This window comes from Paramisgurnus dabryanus, chromosome 22 (genome assembly GCF_030506205.2).
Source record: "Paramisgurnus dabryanus chromosome 22, PD_genome_1.1, whole genome shotgun sequence".
NCBI lineage: Eukaryota > Metazoa > Chordata > Actinopteri > Cypriniformes > Cobitidae > Paramisgurnus > Paramisgurnus dabryanus.
The window spans coordinates 28,455,697-28,475,616 of NC_133358.1; the positions used below are offsets into that span (position 1 = coordinate 28,455,697).

The window sequence follows — 19,920 nt, forward strand, 5'->3', positions numbered from 1 at the left end:
TGCTAAGGCGCTTTGGATAATGCCAAATGTGTAATATAAATGCTAATTCATTCCGCACTGACCCCAGCTGCTCAATTTTTTTTTGTTTACTGTAACCAGTAATGAGATTCTTTCTTTAAACCTTGTATTAATCGTGCATGTGTTAAAAGTTATATATAAAAATGTATTAAAGGATTACAATTGCGTTTTCCAAGTACCACACAAGGTTTTAGCTCACTTATTTACGAACGAGCGTTTAGTCCCGCCCCTATTAGACAAGTCCCGCCCTCACCTGATCGTTATTTGCTATGCTTTCGACGTCAGTATGAATGACTCCTGAACTGTCCAGTTGCTGCTTATTCTACAGTGTAATCGCCAATCGGAAAGCAGGAGGCGGGACAAGTCAGAAAATGTTGAGAAAATAAACACCGTCTGCAGCCTATGAAACAGAACAAGCGAAGTAGAATGGCATTTAGCTTTCACTGATAGTCTCCAAATGGGCGGGGCCTATATAATACTGGATTAAATAATATTCAATAAAAAACATTTATTCAGTGTTTAATGAAAAACTTCGTCCGTATGACCGCAGCTGAGGTGTCACATGACCAATTTTATTTTCTAGCGCTGGTATGACTGACCAATCACAATCGTTTGTCATCCCTCACAAAAATTAACCATGGGTTTACAACATTTAAAACAAACAAACAAAAAATGTTTACCACACTTTTACAAAAAAAAGAAACATGGTTAATTTAGGAGTTTAACAAAGTCTTTGAAAGTGACATACGTAATATTATCTTATATGCTGAACAAACAATAGAAATATGACAGCTATTCTAATTGGTTATAATACGAATGGCATTGGTTTTACTGGAAACTACAATGGCCTCTAGGTGGGATCTCATGTGCACAAAAAAACAAAAACACACTTGGGGGATTTTGTAATGGGTTAAATGGTAAACAGCTGACAGTATTTATAATTGAAAATGAAACCATTTCAATGTGTATCGTTTCTTCTCAGCGGAAATTGTACAATGTTCTTCAATAAAACGTTGTGATATTTTAATGCAGCTCATCTTTCTTGGGCCATCGAGCGCCCCCTTGAGGAATAAACGTGAAGTATCATAGACAGCAGTGCAGCATTCGCCTCCCAATATCTGCAGCCTCATTTCTGGGACCCATGTGACGTGTGTTTACATCCTCTCAGCTGTTCTTGAAGAAAAACAGCGCTGGATCTTTAACGCCACTAAAATCTTTACATCCCAACATCATTGTGTTGAAAAGCACGAGCTCTGATGTGCACCTCATTCTCCGGCTCGTGCAAACTGAGCCCGAGATTGTTTCATGGCATCGTTAAGGTCAGTGAACAGTGTTGATTCCGCACAGATAATGCCGACATTTTTGTTTTGTTGCTTTGCGCTGATCTGAGCAAGATGTGCATGTGGCACACATGTAAAAGCAAACCAACTGTTTTGGTTTAATGTATGCAAAACTTGACGTATCTAACCATGCATACATGTTTGTTGTCTTTGTTACACGGTTTGAACAGGCATGTCCAAAACAAAGCTGTTAAATGGCACCGTCTTACTGGTTTTCCCAGTCTTGCAGCGTTTAAATGTCACCTAACAGCATGGGTTTCAATAAAGAACAGTAAATAACTGTTAGTTCCTCCTAGCAAAGTACAGCTTGTTTTGAATTGCACAACAGTGTTTTAACTAGATGCACCAAGTTTACTAATACTTAAAAATAATAACAATATAATCACAACATGGGAGTTCTGTATTTGTAAACAGTTTGCGTTTTTTTTTTTAATCTGAAAACAATGTTGTGATTGTGACACAGTTTATCCAGAAGGCCAGATGCACGACACGCGTGCAAATATGTGAAATTTGACTAAAATGTATTGCACGAATATGATTTAGATCGTTGGTGTTATTGAATGAATTTAATATTAGATGCTGCATTCAAGTCCTGCCCGAGAGATTATGGCGGATCTGTATCTGCCAAAAATTATTTCCCCCTTTCTTTACTCGTCTTTGATTTTGCACTGGAATAACACATTTTAATGCTTTAGAAATAATCTCTAAACCTAATAAGCACCGTTATAAAGCATTTTTACGGGTCGATAAACTGAGTTTTAAAACGCAGTGCGGACATTTGTATTGTTTTATAAGTCATTTAACTCGACTGCGTCGTGAGGTGCGCAGATCTACAATTATATGGATCGACGTCAGAGACTGCACGTCACAGCGCTAGTCACCATCCACATTGCGTTGATGTTTTACGCTTTTGACGTAAACAAATAAAATGTTTTTTCGACAGAAACCGCAGTTAGGGGAATAAAATGTTTATTTTTATGTTAATATTAGTACCATTTTATAGCTTTATATAGAGTATTTGAACGGTGTTGCTTTAAATATAAATGTTTTATGTCAGTGATGAGCATCATTCACAGAGATCGACAGTGCTTTATTTTCACATTATTATGATGGTTATATTTTATTTATTTGCTGGTAAATCTTATGAATCCTGTCTAGGACATGTCTTGGTCCTTTTTTATTTCAAAATCAAAAGAAAATATAAAAAAAATCATACAGTATATAAAATGAAATCTGTTTTATGACCCTTAACATTAAATATTTGCATTGTGACATTGTGTTTTCATGATAAGCATTTTATGTTTAAAAATATATAATTAGTATTACTAAACATTGATGAGTAGTGAAGCGTTACAATCATTGCAGAATTTGTTGTACTTTTATTTAATGATTTACATTTTGGCATTTAGCAGACACTAGCTCTGCTTTTATTATCCTTACAATTGCTAAAATTGAAATTGCTAATATGCTGAATCGAAACGCATGAATTTGGCAAAATCTCCCATATTTAAAAAAAAAAAAGGTTTTTACACTTGCAAGTGGTTTTTCAGGCAATATTTCGCAAAACTGCAGTTTTTCACGTCAAAACTTTTTAAAGATGCAAAATTTCTGATATATATTTACTTTAACCTCCCAGTAACACCTAATACTTAGCTGCTCCCACAGTATAAGGGGCTTTTCTTGCCATTAATGCTTGGATGACACACCTGCATCTGCTTTGATTCAAAATAATGGCTAGTTAATCCGTTATATGCGTAATATAAGTAATATGTACGATATACGTAAATCTACCAACATGTCACCTTAACTTTTGTAATGATTTATCACAAGAGGAAAAAATCTGTTTTAGACGCATAACATTGGTTAATGGCATCATTCTGAAATATTTTTTGAACTGACATTTAGAAATATTGCAAAAGTTTTGGGCAAATCTATAATGGAAACCATGCTACTTATGTCCAAGTGCAACTTACAGCAGTGAGAGAAGTGCTACACAAAGTTGAAGGAATAGAGGTATAAAATGTGCTTAAATGTCAATAAATGAAGGTTATGTAATTTTATTGATGAATGAAATTAATAATATTGATATAATATTGAATGCTCACTGCTGGCCAAGTCATAATTTGCTGGTGTGGTCATTGTGTGTAGTTTTTATGAGGCTCAACTCTGCTGCTGGTTTGGGATGAACCTACTGAGAACGTGTGGCTTTTGGTTTTGTCACTTGTACAGACATTTACTCAACAAACACATGCTTAAGATTCATGAATCCAGGAGTCAACCAAGGACACAATGTTCCATTTCATATAATGGCACATGCACAAAACCGCAGGGCTTCCTGAAACTCCAAAATCGTACACCGTAGTAATTTTTAGGAGTGCCCTGCACAGTGACGTGATGTAATTCAACTGAAAGTATTTTAAATCAAATTCTTAAAATTTTTGTATAGTTAAAATAAATTGATATTTATGCATACGTATTTATTGAGAGACTACATGTAAAGTTAGCACTTTTAAAAGTGTGTGTGCAAATGTTTAAATTAAACTAGTGGAGGTGAAATTGGAGACCAATTACACTACTATATAAAATATTCAAATATTAACATTTATGCATTTGCCGAACGCTTGTATCTAAAGTGACTTACAGAGCATTACAATGCATACATTTTCGTGTTCCCTGGGTTTGAACCCGTGACCTTTTTCGCAATTCTCTACCAATAAGCTATACCGGAGCACATGTTTAATATTTCAGTGTTGTTTCTAAAGCACCCCTCAAGAAATGTGTGTGTGTGTGTGTGTTTATTTTTATTTCATTCATTCAAATCTGTAAATAAACTTGAAACCTATATTCAACTATATGTCGATGCATGGTCTCTTGTAAATGTCTCGATTAATTGGCGTGTTGGAGCGGAGGAATGTCGTGCAGGTTTGTTCTGGTCGAGTGTTGGTTTGTATTGTGCAGTAATGATGCAATTATGCAACCAGCGAGTTTAAACATGTTAATGACGGATCAGCTCAGCCTTATAACAAACTGTTCCTAGTTCAGTATTAACCCAATAACAAACACAAACAGTAGCTCGGCCTGCACAATGACAAAACCAGTCAGCAACATGAGAATGCATCATCCTTCATCCCATAATTCATGCTTGATCTGGATGTGGTGTTCTGTCAGAAATGATTTGGTTGTTACGCACAATGCTCAGAGAAATGTAATAGTTGCTCTTCTCTTGTGCAAGTTGTGTACTGATGTTCAGGAACTCTCTAGGGTCGCAATCAGGTCTTGGACAAAAGCGAGTAGGAGGTTTGACCCAGTTCCCTCCCTGCAGTATTTTTAGTGCAGGAGACTCAAAGGGCAGCGAAAGTGGAAAGAACTTGAAAGAAGAAAAAGAAAAGAAAATATACGATAATGGCTCGCACAAGCCAAGCAAAACATTTGTAAATGAATGTGTTATGTGCACGTGTTATGATAAAGTCCATCGTTATCATATCTATGTCAGAAAGTCAGTGGTAATTGGAGTGGGAGATGTGAAAACATTTGTATGTAATTGGCATTGTGTGTATCATTTTAGACACATTGGCATTGCGCTCTGAGCCGCAGTAAATAAGCCTCTCGTTTGTTTGTTTAAATCTGGTTTAGGTTAATTTTAAAATCTTTGGGGTTACAATTCAGTTGAAGTCAATTACCCATGAGTGACACTTTGAGATTCTCTTCCTTACAGGCTGAATGTCATTTGCAAGCATTATGTTGTTATGTTAAGGGCTTTTTAAATAGAGAAGTGTATTTTTATATATTTGTAAGTGCGGAAAGACTTTCAAGTGCCTTACTGAAATAGGCTTTTGAAAAGGGAAATTCTGTCTTTTAAGATATGACTGGTCTTCAACGGTTAAGTGTTTATCCATTTTTTATTATAATTTGACTTAGTTGTAGTTCATTTAAAGGTAAAACTAAAGTGCAAGTCGATATGACTCATGCGTTATATTCTTAGTTTTCTGAGGTCATACGATAGCTTTGTGTCAAGAAAGTCATGTGGGCTATATTTAGTGAACCTGCATGTAGCTTTTTTGTTCTTGACAAAAAGAAAGAGCTGCATTGGGATTCTGCAAAAACCAAAAACTGACTTCCACTTATTCCTCGTCAGCATTTTTTTAAAGTTGCCCATCAGCATTTTTTTGTAATTTTTACAAAATGCATTTCAGGAAAATTTTCTTCTATAAATATATAAACATACAATATATTTAAAATGAAAGAAAAGACCCTCTGCTTTTAAACAAACAAACAAAACGGAAAAAAGTTTAATCCTATTTTCATTTGTTCTCTTTTTATCACCTCTCAAATATGGGAAGGTTTCTTCAAAAATACCAAATTTTGAACAAAAAGCTGAGATGGTTGCATTTTTGTAAAGGAATTTTGTTAGAGATCAGATTCAGAATGAATTAACACGACAAGTCAAATCAAGTTCAAAAAGGTCCCGAAGTCATTCCACTTAACTGAATCCATTGAATTACATAAATACAGGAGCAGCATAGAGCGGACACTCACGGCTGTAGACGGTAATGGTTTCTCTTGGTTCATATTAAATAATTTTGACATACTAGTCGCACCTGACTAGAAGTTCCAGGACCCGCCAAACTAGGGATGCACCGATACCGATACTGGTATCGGCCTCGATACCACATTTTCTAAAGTACTCGTACTCGTTAAAAGTCCCCCGATACCTGGAATCGATACCACGGTCTGAGAAATGTCTATGTTTGAGCGGCGTGTAAGGGGTTAATGCCTCTTGTGTTGTCCAAAGAGACAGAGTTTGCAACAAACTGGAAAACTAGTCCTTTGTTTTTTTGTTAAATTATATGACTAAAGCTGTTACCTGTAAATTTAAATCATGTTTTTTTATTAAGTACTCAGTATCAGTATCGGCAAGTACGGAAATGCAAGTACTCGTACTCGTATTCCAAAAAAGTGGTATCGGTGCATCCCTACGCCAAACTATGAAAAAAGTGCGACTTATAGTCCAGAAAGTACAGTAGCTGATGTTTCAGTTTTTTATAAATTGAGTAAGAGTGCCACCTAGTGAATAATAGTGGAATTACATAGCACCATAAAAACTCGTCAGAGAAGCGTCATTGGCAGGGAAATGTTTTCTCTTAATTGACAAGATAACCAGTTGTGTGCAGTTCAAAGTAGCACTTGTTGTTTGTCGTTTCTACGATCACAAATGCAGACATGGTTTTATGTTTTAGTATCCTTACCTTACCAATCTGTTACATCCTGGTCAAGCCGCGCAGGCAAAGTTTATCAATCAGCTTGTTCATCTGCATTTTCTGGATCAGATTCGGCTCGTATTGATAAGGTAGTAAAGATGATATTAACTCCTGTCAGTATTGCATTGTGAGCTAATCTTCCAAACATGGTCCAAACATCTTCCAAAATGAGCGTCACATTTCCGATTGATGTCAGAGGTATTCAGGCCAATCGCAACACACTGGTTAGCTGGCCAATTGGAGGACACTGCCCTTTTCAGAACGATAAGCTTTGTACAAAATCAATGCTTTTCAGGTAATAGGTACTCTTTGAAATAACACTGGTATTAAAGGGGAAATGACAGTAAAAGACCATCTGTGTCACAAATATTCCCTTAGCTGTATAACACAATGGTGTTAGCAGCGCAAAGCTTGTATGTTCGATTCCCAAGAAACACATCCTAACAAAAAGCACATTTTTCATCAAATTTCGTCATCAAAATAGTATGCCTAGGTCGCACATTCCTTGCAATAATAAGTTTCTCTACAAGCTGGCAACCGTACCCTTTGGGGACATCAATTCACATGGTAGTCTATGAAAAACAGTATAAGGGGCCAGTCACACCAAAAGCGTTTATGGCAGTTGCAGGCGCCTTATTTGAATGATATTCTATGGTCAGGAAGCGTTTGCGCGCTGTTTATGGGCGCTGAGCGCCTTGCGGTTTTTGCTGCCGGCCGCAGCACGGGCCTTTGAAGGAGCGCTGAGAGCGGAGAAGCGCCCGATGTCATTCGCGTCTTTCCATTGTCCAATCGAATGAGGGGAGAGGCGGGCCTTACATTGTGGTGAGGGAAGTTTACAGTTGCTTTGAAGAACCGGACTACACTCGCTCACTCTCTCCTGCGTGTTTGTGCACCTCTCATCCTCAAACAATGTCAGAGCAAGCGTCCTCTTTTTAAAGTTTCTGCTAATATGACAGTTAAAGCAACACCAAAGAGTTTTTTTTACCTTAAAATAACGCTTCCAAAACAGTTTCAGTCGTTCATCCACTCTAAACAGGGTGAACAGCACTTTCACATTCGCTTTGCAGCCCTCTATCGACCAAAACCGCACTAAAGAAGTTTCCAAACGTCGGGTAGTGGTCCTGTAGTCCGAGTGAATACTACAAAAACTTGCTTTACGGCAGACCTACAATCCAATCAGAGCCAGCTATGCCTCAGTATTTATGACAGTGGTAATGAACAATTACGCTTCTAACCTGTAGGGGGAGCAAAGAGCCAGAGTTCTTTAGTGTTGCTTTAACAGCAAAAGAGCGCTCACGCTTCAATATTTGATTGACAAGACAGCTGACTCGGTGGTTGCTTAGCAATATAAAAACGCGCCTTGCGTTTGCAAGCGTTTAAAGCGCTTTTGGTGTGACTGGCGCCTTAGACTACCAAACGAACTTGCCAACACTATTTCATGGTAATTCAAATATTATTTACGAGGTGGCTATTTTATATTCATTTGTATGACCACATTTGTAAATTTTTGTGCGATTTGCTTCAACCACTGCTTCAACCATTGGGGTTAGGTTATTGTTTATTTATGATATTCGTATGTTTTGTATGATTAAATTCTTACGAATTCATACGAATTTGCCAACTCATAAAATGCGCACAAATTCCTCTGAGATCAGGCTGGGCTTGGTGTTTACCTCATGATGTCACCCTTTGAAACCTACTTAACTGCTCCTTTCCAACCCCTGTAGGCCAGGGGAGGTACTGCACACGTCTAATGCCTATGTACGCGTTCGAGTCTAGTTTTAAAACATCTTCCAAATGCATAAATTAGATTTTTAATTAACTTAAAGGTGACATAGAATGATTGAATGGGGTATTTATCCTTGTTCTGTGATGTGACATGTAGACAAAAAAGTTTTTGTTTGGGTGTAATGCCTTAGAAGCTTCCTAAAAACCTCTCTCAGATATCTCTATTGGGTGGGGGATTTTAAACAAGTGGTTTTGCACCTATTTGGCTCCCCTACTGGCTTAACTTGCAATCTCATTACTGATTGGCTGACTTTGCTGCCACTCAAAAATGTAGCCAATTATTTTAAAGTGGAGGGGCAGTGAGATGCCTGTGATGTCATAAGCATCAGTTTTTCAGATTGGGACGTTTTCTGGCTGACATTTCTAAAAGAGAAATTTCTGTGAGACTGAGATGTTTAGCATGTCTAGCACTTTTTGTATGTTTGTCAATGAGGGTAGACTACCATTATTCAACAAAGACAAGGTAAAAATGGTTTTTCAATCTCTGTCCCCTTTAAATTACAAATGTTCAGTGTGGTCTTAATGAAAAGTCAGGTCAAGTCACGTTTATTAACAGCATATTGAACTTTATACAATACAAATAGCTTTAAAGCAGCTTTGTAATACAACAGTAATGTTTGGTGATTCAATAGTCAATAGGCCAATTTTATGTCAACTACTAAACCCACTCGAAGAATCAAAGTCAGCAGGTATCAGGTGACATTGTAAGTCTCACACACGGGTTCTGTTTTTCGGGAGTATTCTGGGCAAACGAGTTAACAGAAATATGGGAGAGCAAGCTCTAACTATCACCCTATGTTTTTCAATTTTCAGATCCTGCTGTACTTGACAATGGTCTGAAGTGATTCGCGTTAGACACAAACACCCCAACCGGGCATCCCTGCGGAGAGCCACTCAGGCACTTTTCCTCTGGATGTGAAGACCGGTCTAGTTTTTCATCTCTCACCTCCTCTACATTTATTTTCGTTCCTTTTTCTTTTTTCTGTCTGTGAGGGGAACATGGGGGGAGCCGTCAGCGCCGGCGAGGACAATGACGATTTGATAGATAACCTGAAAGAAGCCCAGTATATCCGCACAGAACGTGTCGAACAGGCCTTTAGGGCCATTGACCGTGGGGATTATTACCTGGATGGCTACAGAGAAAATGCCTATAAAGATCTGGCGTGGAAGCACGGGAACATACATCTCTCGGCACCGTGTATCTACTCGGAGGTGATGGAGGCCTTGAAGCTCCAGCAGGGTTTGTCTTTTCTTAATCTTGGCAGTGGAACAGGATACCTGAGCACCATGGTGGGCTTGATCATAGGTAAGCGTTATGAATAAACACATAAGCAATTCAACTAATTAACTTTTAAAGTGCACCTATTATGCCCATTTTTACTAGATGTAATACCCAGGTGTGCCCAATATGTTTCTGTGAAGTTTCAGCTCAAAATACCCCACGGATCATTTATTATATCATGTCCAAAATACCCCTCTTTGAGTGGGAACAAAAACAGGCGTGTCTGTACCTTTAAATGCAAATGAGCTACTTACAAAAAGGGACAGTGAGTGCTTTGTTAAAATAGATCTGATTCCTGTGAATACAGATATGGCAGACAGTATACTCGCTGAGGGTGGAAACTATCCTAATGTAGGACGGTCAATCAGTGGCCGTGGGTGGGGATTAATCAGTGTGACATCACATTAACAATAGAATGTCTAATGAGACTACTTAGGTTGATGGGGATTAAAAAAAAGAAGTGGGTGTTTTTTTATCATTGTAGGATGGTTGTGTTCACACACTGCCAACACACATTTATGTCCAAAGTGGATTTTGCATTAATAGGGGCCCTTTAAAGGGACCGTAAAGAGAAGATGGCAGTTAATAATATTATGAATATAATTTGGTGTGTAGGTTTTGAAAGTGAGTGATTATTTCAAATGGTTTATTAGAAAGTGTAAAGGTCTTAGAATCTAGGAAATGTTGTAGCGCATTGGATCTGATCAATAAAAATAAAAGGTGATGGTAATTTCATTCATTTTTCTCTTTGCAGGTCCATTTGGAGTAAATCACGGCGTCGAGCTGCACAAGGACGTTGTAGAATATGCCAGAGAAAGACTCGAAGAGTTTATTAAAAACAGCGATAGCTTCGACAGGCAGGTTTTGCATTTTTTTTAACCTCTTGAGACCTGGTTGCATTAGTAAATGCATTAGTCAACATTAACTAACAATGAACAATGTAGTTCATCAGCATTCATGATGTCAATAAAATTGTTAATTGTGCAACTAATTTTAACAGTTACAACATCTATTAGTAAATGCAGAAAAAGATAACAAAAAGTTACACTGCAAAAAATGATTTCAAGAAAAAAATTCTTGTTATTTTTGTCTGGTTTTCAGTAAAAATATCTAAAAATTCTTAAATGAAGATGCTTTTTCTTGATGAGCAAAACAACTCCAGAAAATAAGTCTAGTTTTAAGAACAAAAATATCAAATGTAAGTGATTTTGTGCATAAAACAAGCAAAAAAAATGTGCCAATGGGTTAAGCAAATTTTTCTTGAATTTAGTGTTTAAGAAAAATGTTCAAGCTTTTTTGCTTACCCTATTGGCAGATTTTTTTGCCTGTTTTATGCACAAAGTCACTTAAATTTGATATTTTTAGTCTAAAAACTAGACTTATTTCCTTGGGTCGTTTTGCTCATCAAGAAAAAGCATCTTAATTTAAGAATTTTTGATATTTTAACTGAAAACAAGACAAAAATACTAAGAATTTTTTTTCTTAAATAATTTTTTGCAATGTATCTTTCAAAAGTACACCTTTGTACCTAAAGAGTACATATTAGAGTTCCTCAGAGGTACATATTGGCAGCAAATGTATACAGGTTTAAAATGGACAAACCCACGCCATTGGTTTATAATTTAACATATATGTGGAGTTGTTTCAACCTAAAATGTTGTTTTAATCCATTGTTGGGTCAAATATAAACATTTTCTTGGTTAATTCAACCCAACGACTGGGTTCGTCCCTTTTTGACCCAATGCTGGGTTAAAAATAACCCAGTATTTTTAGTGTGTAAATATGAAGAGTTTGGTTCCAAATGCAATAAATCCATTTTGACTAATTTAGGTAAAATGTGTTTTCTATACAAAGAAAGTGACAAGATGACAACGACTATTTTCTGTTAAAAACTTTCACATAGCATCTTTAGGTTAACATAATAACATAAAAAGTTCAATCCATAATTCGATTTTCCAAGATTTATTATAAAAACTGATTCATTTTTCCACAAAATGTTATAAATCCATGACGTTATTTTTTTAAATGCTACAAGTCTATTGAATCAATTCAGTGCGCTGCCATTGTTGTTTACAATGTGTGGAATGGTGCGCTTTGATATGTTGAGTGGATTTATTGCATTCTGCAGAGAAAGAAGACTGGCGTCTATTGCATTTTGGGGAAAAAGGAAGAAAAGATGACAGAATGACATGGCGGTTATCAGATTCAGATTTTTATGACTGATATAATACTGATTTTGGTGGTAACTTATATTTTTTTAAATGGCGTTTATCATGTTTTGGAACCAAAATCTTCATGTTTGTGCATAAATGATACATATTAGGACCTTTTTAAAGGGTACTGCCCCAGTGACAGCTTTTGGACCATTATTGTACCAGTAGCAGTAAAGTTCTCAAAACTAAACTCTTTTCAAATAATTGATTCTGATATTGTTTAAAATCTTAATACATATATTATACTGTAGATTTCAGGCGTTTATGTGAAACAAATTATGCACTAGCCGACCCAAAATGTTCCTCCCTGGCATTTATGGTTTGAAAACACCTGTTTGCCCTCCTGCGCCAAGACAAGGAGCTTTTCACCAGTTTACAATGTTATTGAGGTCAGTAGAGCTGGAATGTCGAAAAGAAGCATTAGACGGCATTGACACTTCAATTGAAAGCTTTCATAACAGCTCCCTTGTTTCATAATGGAAAGCCTTGTGCTGAAAGCTTGCTTGATCAATGCCGTCGAGCTGTGGGAGCGATCTTGTACGGATGAATTTATTACAAATCGATATCTCCCGAGACTACTCAATAAAAACTGTTTCTTTGTTGCCACGAGCAAATAAAAGCTCCCAGTAGCTGTTTCAGGTATGAGCTGATGGTTATAATGAAGTCCAATATCAGATTAACATCACAATGAAACCGTCTTGGCATCTCTTCTCTGTAAGATGGGAACAAAGATGAATACTGGAGTCTATTGTAGAACATAGAAAGTCATTGAAATGTTTTATAAATGAAATTATAATCCTCACTAGTGTGCATCTTCAGACGAAACTGTTTCACTGATGTATTTTAAAGAAGCCATATAATATAAAACTGTATTTACCTAGGCATAGATGAATAATAAGAGCTCGGTACATGGTAATGACATATCAAGAGCCTCAAACGTGATTGTTTCCTCCCTCTTATGCAAAACTCATGCATGCAAAAGACAGCTAACATGTTAAAATTGCCACTTTTTATAGATGTGAGCAAAACTCCGAAAAGTTTTTGGGTGTGTCCTTTAAAATGCAAATGAGTTCATATCTGCACTAAATGACAGTGTCGTGGTTGGATAGTGCAGATTAAGGGGTGGTATTATCCCCTTATGACATCACAAGGGGAGCAACATTTTAATGACCTATTTTTTCACATGCTTGTTTACCAAAACTAAGTTACTGGGTTGATCTTTTTTCACATTTTCTAGGTTGATGGAAGCACTGAGGACCCAATTATAGCACTTAAACATGGAAAAAGCCAGATTTACATGATATTTACCCTTTAAAGTTTGATATTTTAAATGTGTTTGTGACATCACAGAAAATGTGATATTAACCACCCAAACAAATTTAAATGATTAAAATAAGTTAACAAAATCTTGGAACAAACAGATTCTCAAACTCTGGGGACATGTTCGCTGTTGGCACCGAAACCACGCCCACTCGCAGGAAAGCTTTCAAACTTTCAACCACTACAACCTGATTGGATGCTCATGATTGTGTTAGGGGCGGGGCCATGCTTGGTAGCTCCGGTGCATCATCGACCCACCGTTTTAGCCCCGCCCAAATAATTCTGTACACAGAAATGTGGAAAACTGTTTAATGGTGTAACTCCACAATTCAATACTACATACTTCACAGACTTTGTGACGTATTTCAGCAATACATTTCTAACATTTATAATGTGTTTAGAAACAATTATCTGAAATTACTTTACATGGACTTTTAACTGCAGTAAAAGCATGGTTCATTTTTGTAAGGAATACCCATCAGAGCACGGTTTAATAAACCCAGTGTTAAAAGCCCCTTTTGAAAATAAAGCCTCTTTTTTCAGGGTGTGCCATGTTTGTGTAGCCCATAATTATATCTAAAAAATTCATTTCAGATTCGAGTTCTGCGAACCTCACTTTGTGGTTGGGAATTGCCTGGAGATTTCATCTGACAGTCACCAGTATGATCGCATCTACTGTGGTGCTGGGGTTCAGAAGGACCATGAGAACTACATGAAGATTCTACTGAAAGTTGGAGGAATTTTGGTCATGCCAATAGAGGATCAGGTAAAGAACAGAACAGTACGATACATCCGGTCAACCCAGAAGTATATGATTGGACACGTAAAGGATAATTTACTCACCCCCATGTCATCCAAGATGTTTATGTCTTTCTTTGTTCAGGCGAAAAGATTTTAAATTTTTTGAGGGAAACGTTCCAGGATTTTTCTCCATATAGTGGACTTTAGTGGTCCTTAACAGTTTAAAGTTTCAATGCAGTTTAAAATGGCAGCTTCAAAGGGCTCTAACTAATTCCAAATGAGGCTCATCTAGCAAAACGATTGTTATTTGCGCAAAAAAAGTACTCTTTAAACCACAACGTCTCGTCTTGCACTAGCCATGTGATGCGCATATGTGAAACGCACACTTGTCACAAAGACATTAATTAGTAACATTCCACATACAACAACGTTGAATGGACCTCTTTCTCCGCACTTGTAAACACTGGAGTGATAGTTTCGCATACGTCGTGCATGACCTTTCGGCGTGTTTATATAATACGTAAGGTCACACTGGCGCATCAAAGGCTCGTGCAAGATGAGAAGTTATAGCAGGGGCGAAAGTACAATTTTTCAGAAAAACTTAATTTTAAAAGATGTTTTAGACAGAAATATATTTTTGCTGTGGTCAAAACTCACAAGTGTGGTCTATCAATACCAGGTAAAATTTTGAACAAATGTAAAACGACTTTAGTATAATTTCCCTTTGAACATGAGTAGCCCCACCTGCAGGGACGAAACTAACACACAGGTGGGTCAAGAGTAACACAACAAAATGAGAGAGATTTTTGTGTTACACTTGTTTTTAGTAAATATACATGACTGTGTCCTTGTTCATATGTAACTGCAAACATATTTTCTTATTTATCGTTTCAAAAAATATTCAAATTACATTTTAAAGGAATAGTCAACCCTTTTACCATTTTAAACTATGTTATTACCTCAACTTAGACGAATTAATACATATCTAACTTTTTTCAATGCGTGCACTGTACAGCGCGTCGTGAATGTGTTAGCATTTAGCCTAGCCCCATTCATTCCTACGGTACCAAACAGGGAAGCCACTAAACACTTCCGTGTTTTCCCTATTTAAAGACTGTTACATGAGGAGTTATACCAGTAAGTATGGTGCCACAAAATAAAACTTTTTTTGGTACCATAGGAATGAATGGGGCTAGGCTAAATGCTAACACATTCACAACGCGCTGTACAGTGCAAGCATTGAAAAAAGATAGGCATGTATTAATTTGTCTAGGTTGAGGTAATAACATAGTTTAATATGGCAAAAGGGTAGACTATTCCTTTAAGTTTCAGTTTATCAAATGTTTTAAAAGCTACCTGACAGTACAAACTTGAATTGTTAAAAATATTTAAAAAATTAACAGTTTGAACACTATAAAATCAAATTAAATTAGAATAATATAGTTTTTACATAATGCAACAGTATTAGCAGCGGGACAAAAGTAACAAGTGTTACATTCGTCCCGACAGGAACTCCTAACATTTAAACCCGATTAACTTTTATTTTGAAAAACTCTGAGAAGTCAAACTTTAGGATGTGTTAGAGCACTAAATAACCTGTAGATTGATCAGTACTGTAACACTTAAAACCAGAAACACAACGCGTTATAAGAATAAAATGACAGCTTTAGAAATTTACTTATCATGGTTGAAAACAGCTTTCTGGACCTACACGCGCAAAGATATTTGTGATATTTGTCAGCTCTGTCAAGGGTTGCGCGCTAAAGATGCTGTCATAATTTGGAATGCAAATGTAGTCTGGGCTCGGAGAAAATTGCTTTGTTACTTTCAACCATACTTATTTTTTATTTTATTGGCGAAAATTATGATTGTTTCACTAGATAAGACCCTTATGCCCTTATTGTTAGAGCCCTTTGAAGCTGCATTGAAACTGTAAAGTATTGAGGTCCACTATATGGAGAAAAATCCTGGAATGTTTTTTCTCAAAAAACTTCATTTCTTTTCAACTGATCAAAGAAAGACATAAACATCTTGCATGACATGCGGGTGAGTAAATTATCAGAATTAAAGTAATCCTTTAAATGTTTTTGTACACCAGAATACTGAAAATTGTATTCTGACATTTACTGCCAACAGCCATCTAGCTGGCAAATAGTAAATCATGGTATAAAGCTGCGGTGTAACTAAAATGAGGTCTTGGATACGTCCTGCCCAAACTTACTGTACTGTTTTATAGGTAGTGTGTCAGCACAAATAAAACTAGCGCTCGTAACATGAATTAACTGGGCGTTTATGGCCATTCCACTCGCTGGTTTTGCTTGCAATTTTGATTTGCATAATCATTGAATCTGAGGGAGTCGATGTGCACAGGAGGCCTTTAGTGTCTTCCTGTTGAGTTTAATGATACTGTTGACTATCTATCTACATGTATATTTACATACCTGTCTGTGTCTCTCTGTCTTTCTATATCTATCAATATATTTGTCTGTCTTTTATCTATCTACATGTAAATTTACATATCAGTCTGTGTGTGCATGTCTGTCTATATTTGTCTGTATCTACGTCTGTTCATATCTATCTACACTGCAAAAACTTATTTTCAAAAAATAAATGTCGTAGCATTTTTGTCTTGTTTTCAGACTACAAATATCTAAAATTCTTAAATTAAGATGTTTTTTGTTAATGAGCAAAACGACCCAAGAAAATAAGTCTAGTTTTTAAACCAAAAATATCAAATTTAAGTGATTTTGTGCATAAACAAGCAAAAAATCTGCCAATGGGGTAAGCAAATTTTTCTTGAATTTAGTGTTTAAGAAAAAAATTTAAGATTTTTTTGCATACCCCATTGGCAGAGTTTTTTGCTTGTTTATGCACAAAATCACTTAAATTTGATATTTTTGGTCTAAAAACTACACTTATTTTCTTGGTTCGTTTTGCTCATCAAGAAAAAACATCTTATTTAAGAATTTTAGATATTTTTACTGAAAACAAGATAAAAATACTAAGAACATTTTTTCTTAAAAAAAATATTTTTCAGTGTTTCTATATTCGTCTATCTGTTTATCATACAAATCTTTGTCTCTAGCTATATTTGTTTATCTATATCTGTCAGTTTGTGTGTATGCCTTTTGCTTCAAATCTTTGACCCATTTATTATCGGGTCTTATTCTGTGTTTATGTGTTGTTACAGCTGACTCAGATAACAAGAACCGGTCAGAGCTCCTGGGAGAGTAAGAACATCTTGGCGGTGTCATTCGCTCCTCTTGTTCAGCGAAACAGGACAGACGGCAACAAGCCTGAAGCTGTGGTGCTACGTGAGTCCCCGCCCCCTTCATGACCTCACACTCTTCCGTCCAATCAGGTTTTCCAAGTACAAGGAAGTGATTGATTTATTTATCCATGTACTGTAGCAACCCGCCAGCTTCCATTCCACGAATTCTGTTCCATTCATTAACCATTGAATTGGAACCAAATTTTATAATAAAATCAACAACTTTTGTGTGTTTTTCAGCACCTCTAGCAGTAAGGAGTCTTCAGGACCTGACGCGGATCTACATTCGCCGAACCCTCCGCAGCCTGATCACCGACGACAACGCCGGCCGCAGCACCACGCAAAGACCACAAAAGCGCAAACGCAGACGCTTTCGCCGCAGTCGCCGAATCAACACCTACGTCTTCGTCGGTAACCAGCTGATCCCTCGGCCCATGGACAGCGAGGACGACGAATGCATCGAGGAGGAGAGCAAAGACGAAGAGCTGGAGAAAGACATTGAGCCCGTGAAACCCGAGGAACCGCAGGTCAACCATCTGAGAGACAAAATCTTGAGCCTGCCCCTACCAGAGTCACTGAAGGCGTACCTGCTCTTCTATCGCGAGAAATAGACCAGCGCGCGCTGCACTTTCTCTCTGCCAATTAATCTAACGGTGGTGGTTGGTTTCTCAGACTGCTTCTGACCCTGAATTTCATCGATTTGTTTTCTTTTTTGATAATGTAGCATAATTTAAACATTTACAGTACGTGGGGTGAAATCTTTTTGAGAAGACATTGTGCTTGCTTGTGTTAACCTTATCCTTAAAAACGCTCACTTTTCGAATGTGTTTTTTTGATGAGTACGACGTCTTGAACGGACTTTAGTAGGTTCAAGCTCACCTTGTTCGTATTCAGATAAAGTTGCAAATGTGATGAGATGTTTTTCACAGGCTTGTATTGTAAGACCCAATATTTGATTAAACCAGTAATGATCGTTTTTCTTTTTTGCTTTGTAGAGAAACGAAAAACTATTTTCTGTATTGATTTCTGCCTTTTTTTGAGTCTACGACCCGACGGGTTTTTCGCTGTTTATAGTGCTAATGCTTTTGCTATCTCTCTCTGTCTTTACGCAGTTTTAGTGACGTTTCATCTAGAGCCTGTGTGTATTTTTTTTACATCCTAGTCACATTTGTACTTTACTGATATTGAGCTGTCTCTTATTGGATGATATTTTTTGTCCACCTAAAGACTTCCTCTCCTTGTGATCATAACATGAGACACGTCACTGTTTGTGTCGGTTTGTAGGTGATTTCACACTGTCGTAACAACTTGTTTGCAATATATTGTCAGCACAAAAAAAATGTGTGGCTTAATTTCAATGATTGAATCGACTTTGTGATCTTTTAGTGGTGTGTGAGCTAACAGCCGAACTTTTGATTCGATGGGGTCTTTAGCTAACTTAGCGTAGCCAGCAACTGATGTTCCTCAATATTTGTTATGAATCGACAACACCCAAAAATATTTGTCATAGGAAACTATGATTAGATTTACAGTATATTCACTTTATAAATAATATTCTTTATACTTATTTTCGGTAATGATAATTTTGCGAATGTTAAAAACTAAAGCTACGAAAATGTATTTTATCATACTGAATATTGTTAAACACCAGCACAAGTCTTAAAACATTTTTCAAAACCGCTCGTCTAGGTTTGCGAAAAGAAATGTGTTTGTTATTGACACATTCAAGTGTGACGATTAAAGATAATTTGATGGGACACATGCCTGAGATTTTTTTACTTTACCCTAATATAAATATACAGTATATGCCTTAATAACATATTTTGAGAACAAAACCAAAAAAAAGAAAAATCCGTTGAAAAGTATTTAGGGAGTAAAAGCAAGCAATACGATAAAAAAATACCTGGACCTGAAAAGTCTATATCAGTGTTTCACATTGCTTATCGCCCCAAAAATGCACTTGTACGGTCTTCAAAACAGGATGGTATCTCCACGTAAAGCTTGCTGGGTTCGTGAATGAGGGACTGCTGGAACATTCCTCCAGATTTCATTAACATCAGCATGTTTTCTTATAGGAGGTCGCTGTTAATGTACAGGAGTCTTTTTTCAGCAGTAACACTGATTGTTTGTAATTGAATGCTTTGTTTCTGAACCATCTTTTCATTAAATATATATATAAAGCCAATTGGTGATGCTTTTTTACTTCTGAAATGCATTTCGCACCAGACAAAGTGTTTACAAGGTTTGTGTGCTCGTGGGCTTTTCGGTTTTGCTCTGACTGGCTACATGTTTGATGACTGTGACCTTACACTGTGCATTGAAGTTAGTTGTCATTTACCAAATAGTTACTTTGATCATTTAACCAATCATTTTAGTGATAATTAAAATACAAAATGACATGGGTACCCAAAAACAATAATATTAATAAGTAGGGATCCACCGATATATCGGCCTATGATCGGTATTGGGAGATAAAAGTATTTTTCTCCACTATTGGATGACAAGGACGGCTGATGATCGGAGCACAATATATCCTTGCAATTAAAAGGGACCTCATTTATAAAATGCTGCTTAGACAATTTCCTAAAGATGATCTTACAATCATTTCTTAAAAGCGTGCATGTGTGATTCATAAAACAAATGTATGCATAGAAAACGTGCATATTCCTCACGTTCAGAAGTGAAATCT

General features: G+C 36.7%; 1 protein-coding gene across 1 annotated transcript; it reads left to right on the forward strand.

Moving 5' to 3' along the window:
- The first annotated feature begins 1,149 nt into the window (after nt 1-1,149).
- Nucleotides 1,150-19,410, forward strand: pcmtd1 (protein-L-isoaspartate (D-aspartate) O-methyltransferase domain containing 1). Its single transcript, XM_065258611.2, has 6 exons — nt 1,150-1,337; nt 9,218-9,710; nt 10,441-10,543; nt 13,814-13,985; nt 17,151-17,274; nt 17,472-19,410. The coding sequence occupies exons 2-6, from the start codon at nt 9,404-9,406 to the stop codon at nt 17,840-17,842; spliced, it is 1,077 nt and encodes a 358-aa protein (XP_065114683.1). The 5' UTR covers nt 1,150-1,337; nt 9,218-9,403; the 3' UTR covers nt 17,843-19,410.
- Nucleotides 19,411-19,920: the final 510 nt, after the last annotated feature.

Coding starts and splice junctions, on each gene's coding strand:
- pcmtd1 (XM_065258611.2), top strand. CDS start 9,404: ATGGGGGGAGCCGTCAGCGCCGGCGAGGACAATGACGATTTGATAGAT. Junction 9,711..10,440: donor CATGGTGGGCTTGATCATAG/GTAAGCGTTATG, acceptor TTCTCTTTGCAG/GTCCATTTGGAGTAAATCAC. Junction 13,986..17,150: donor TCATGCCAATAGAGGATCAG/GTAAAGAACAGA, acceptor GTGTTGTTACAG/CTGACTCAGATAACAAGAAC.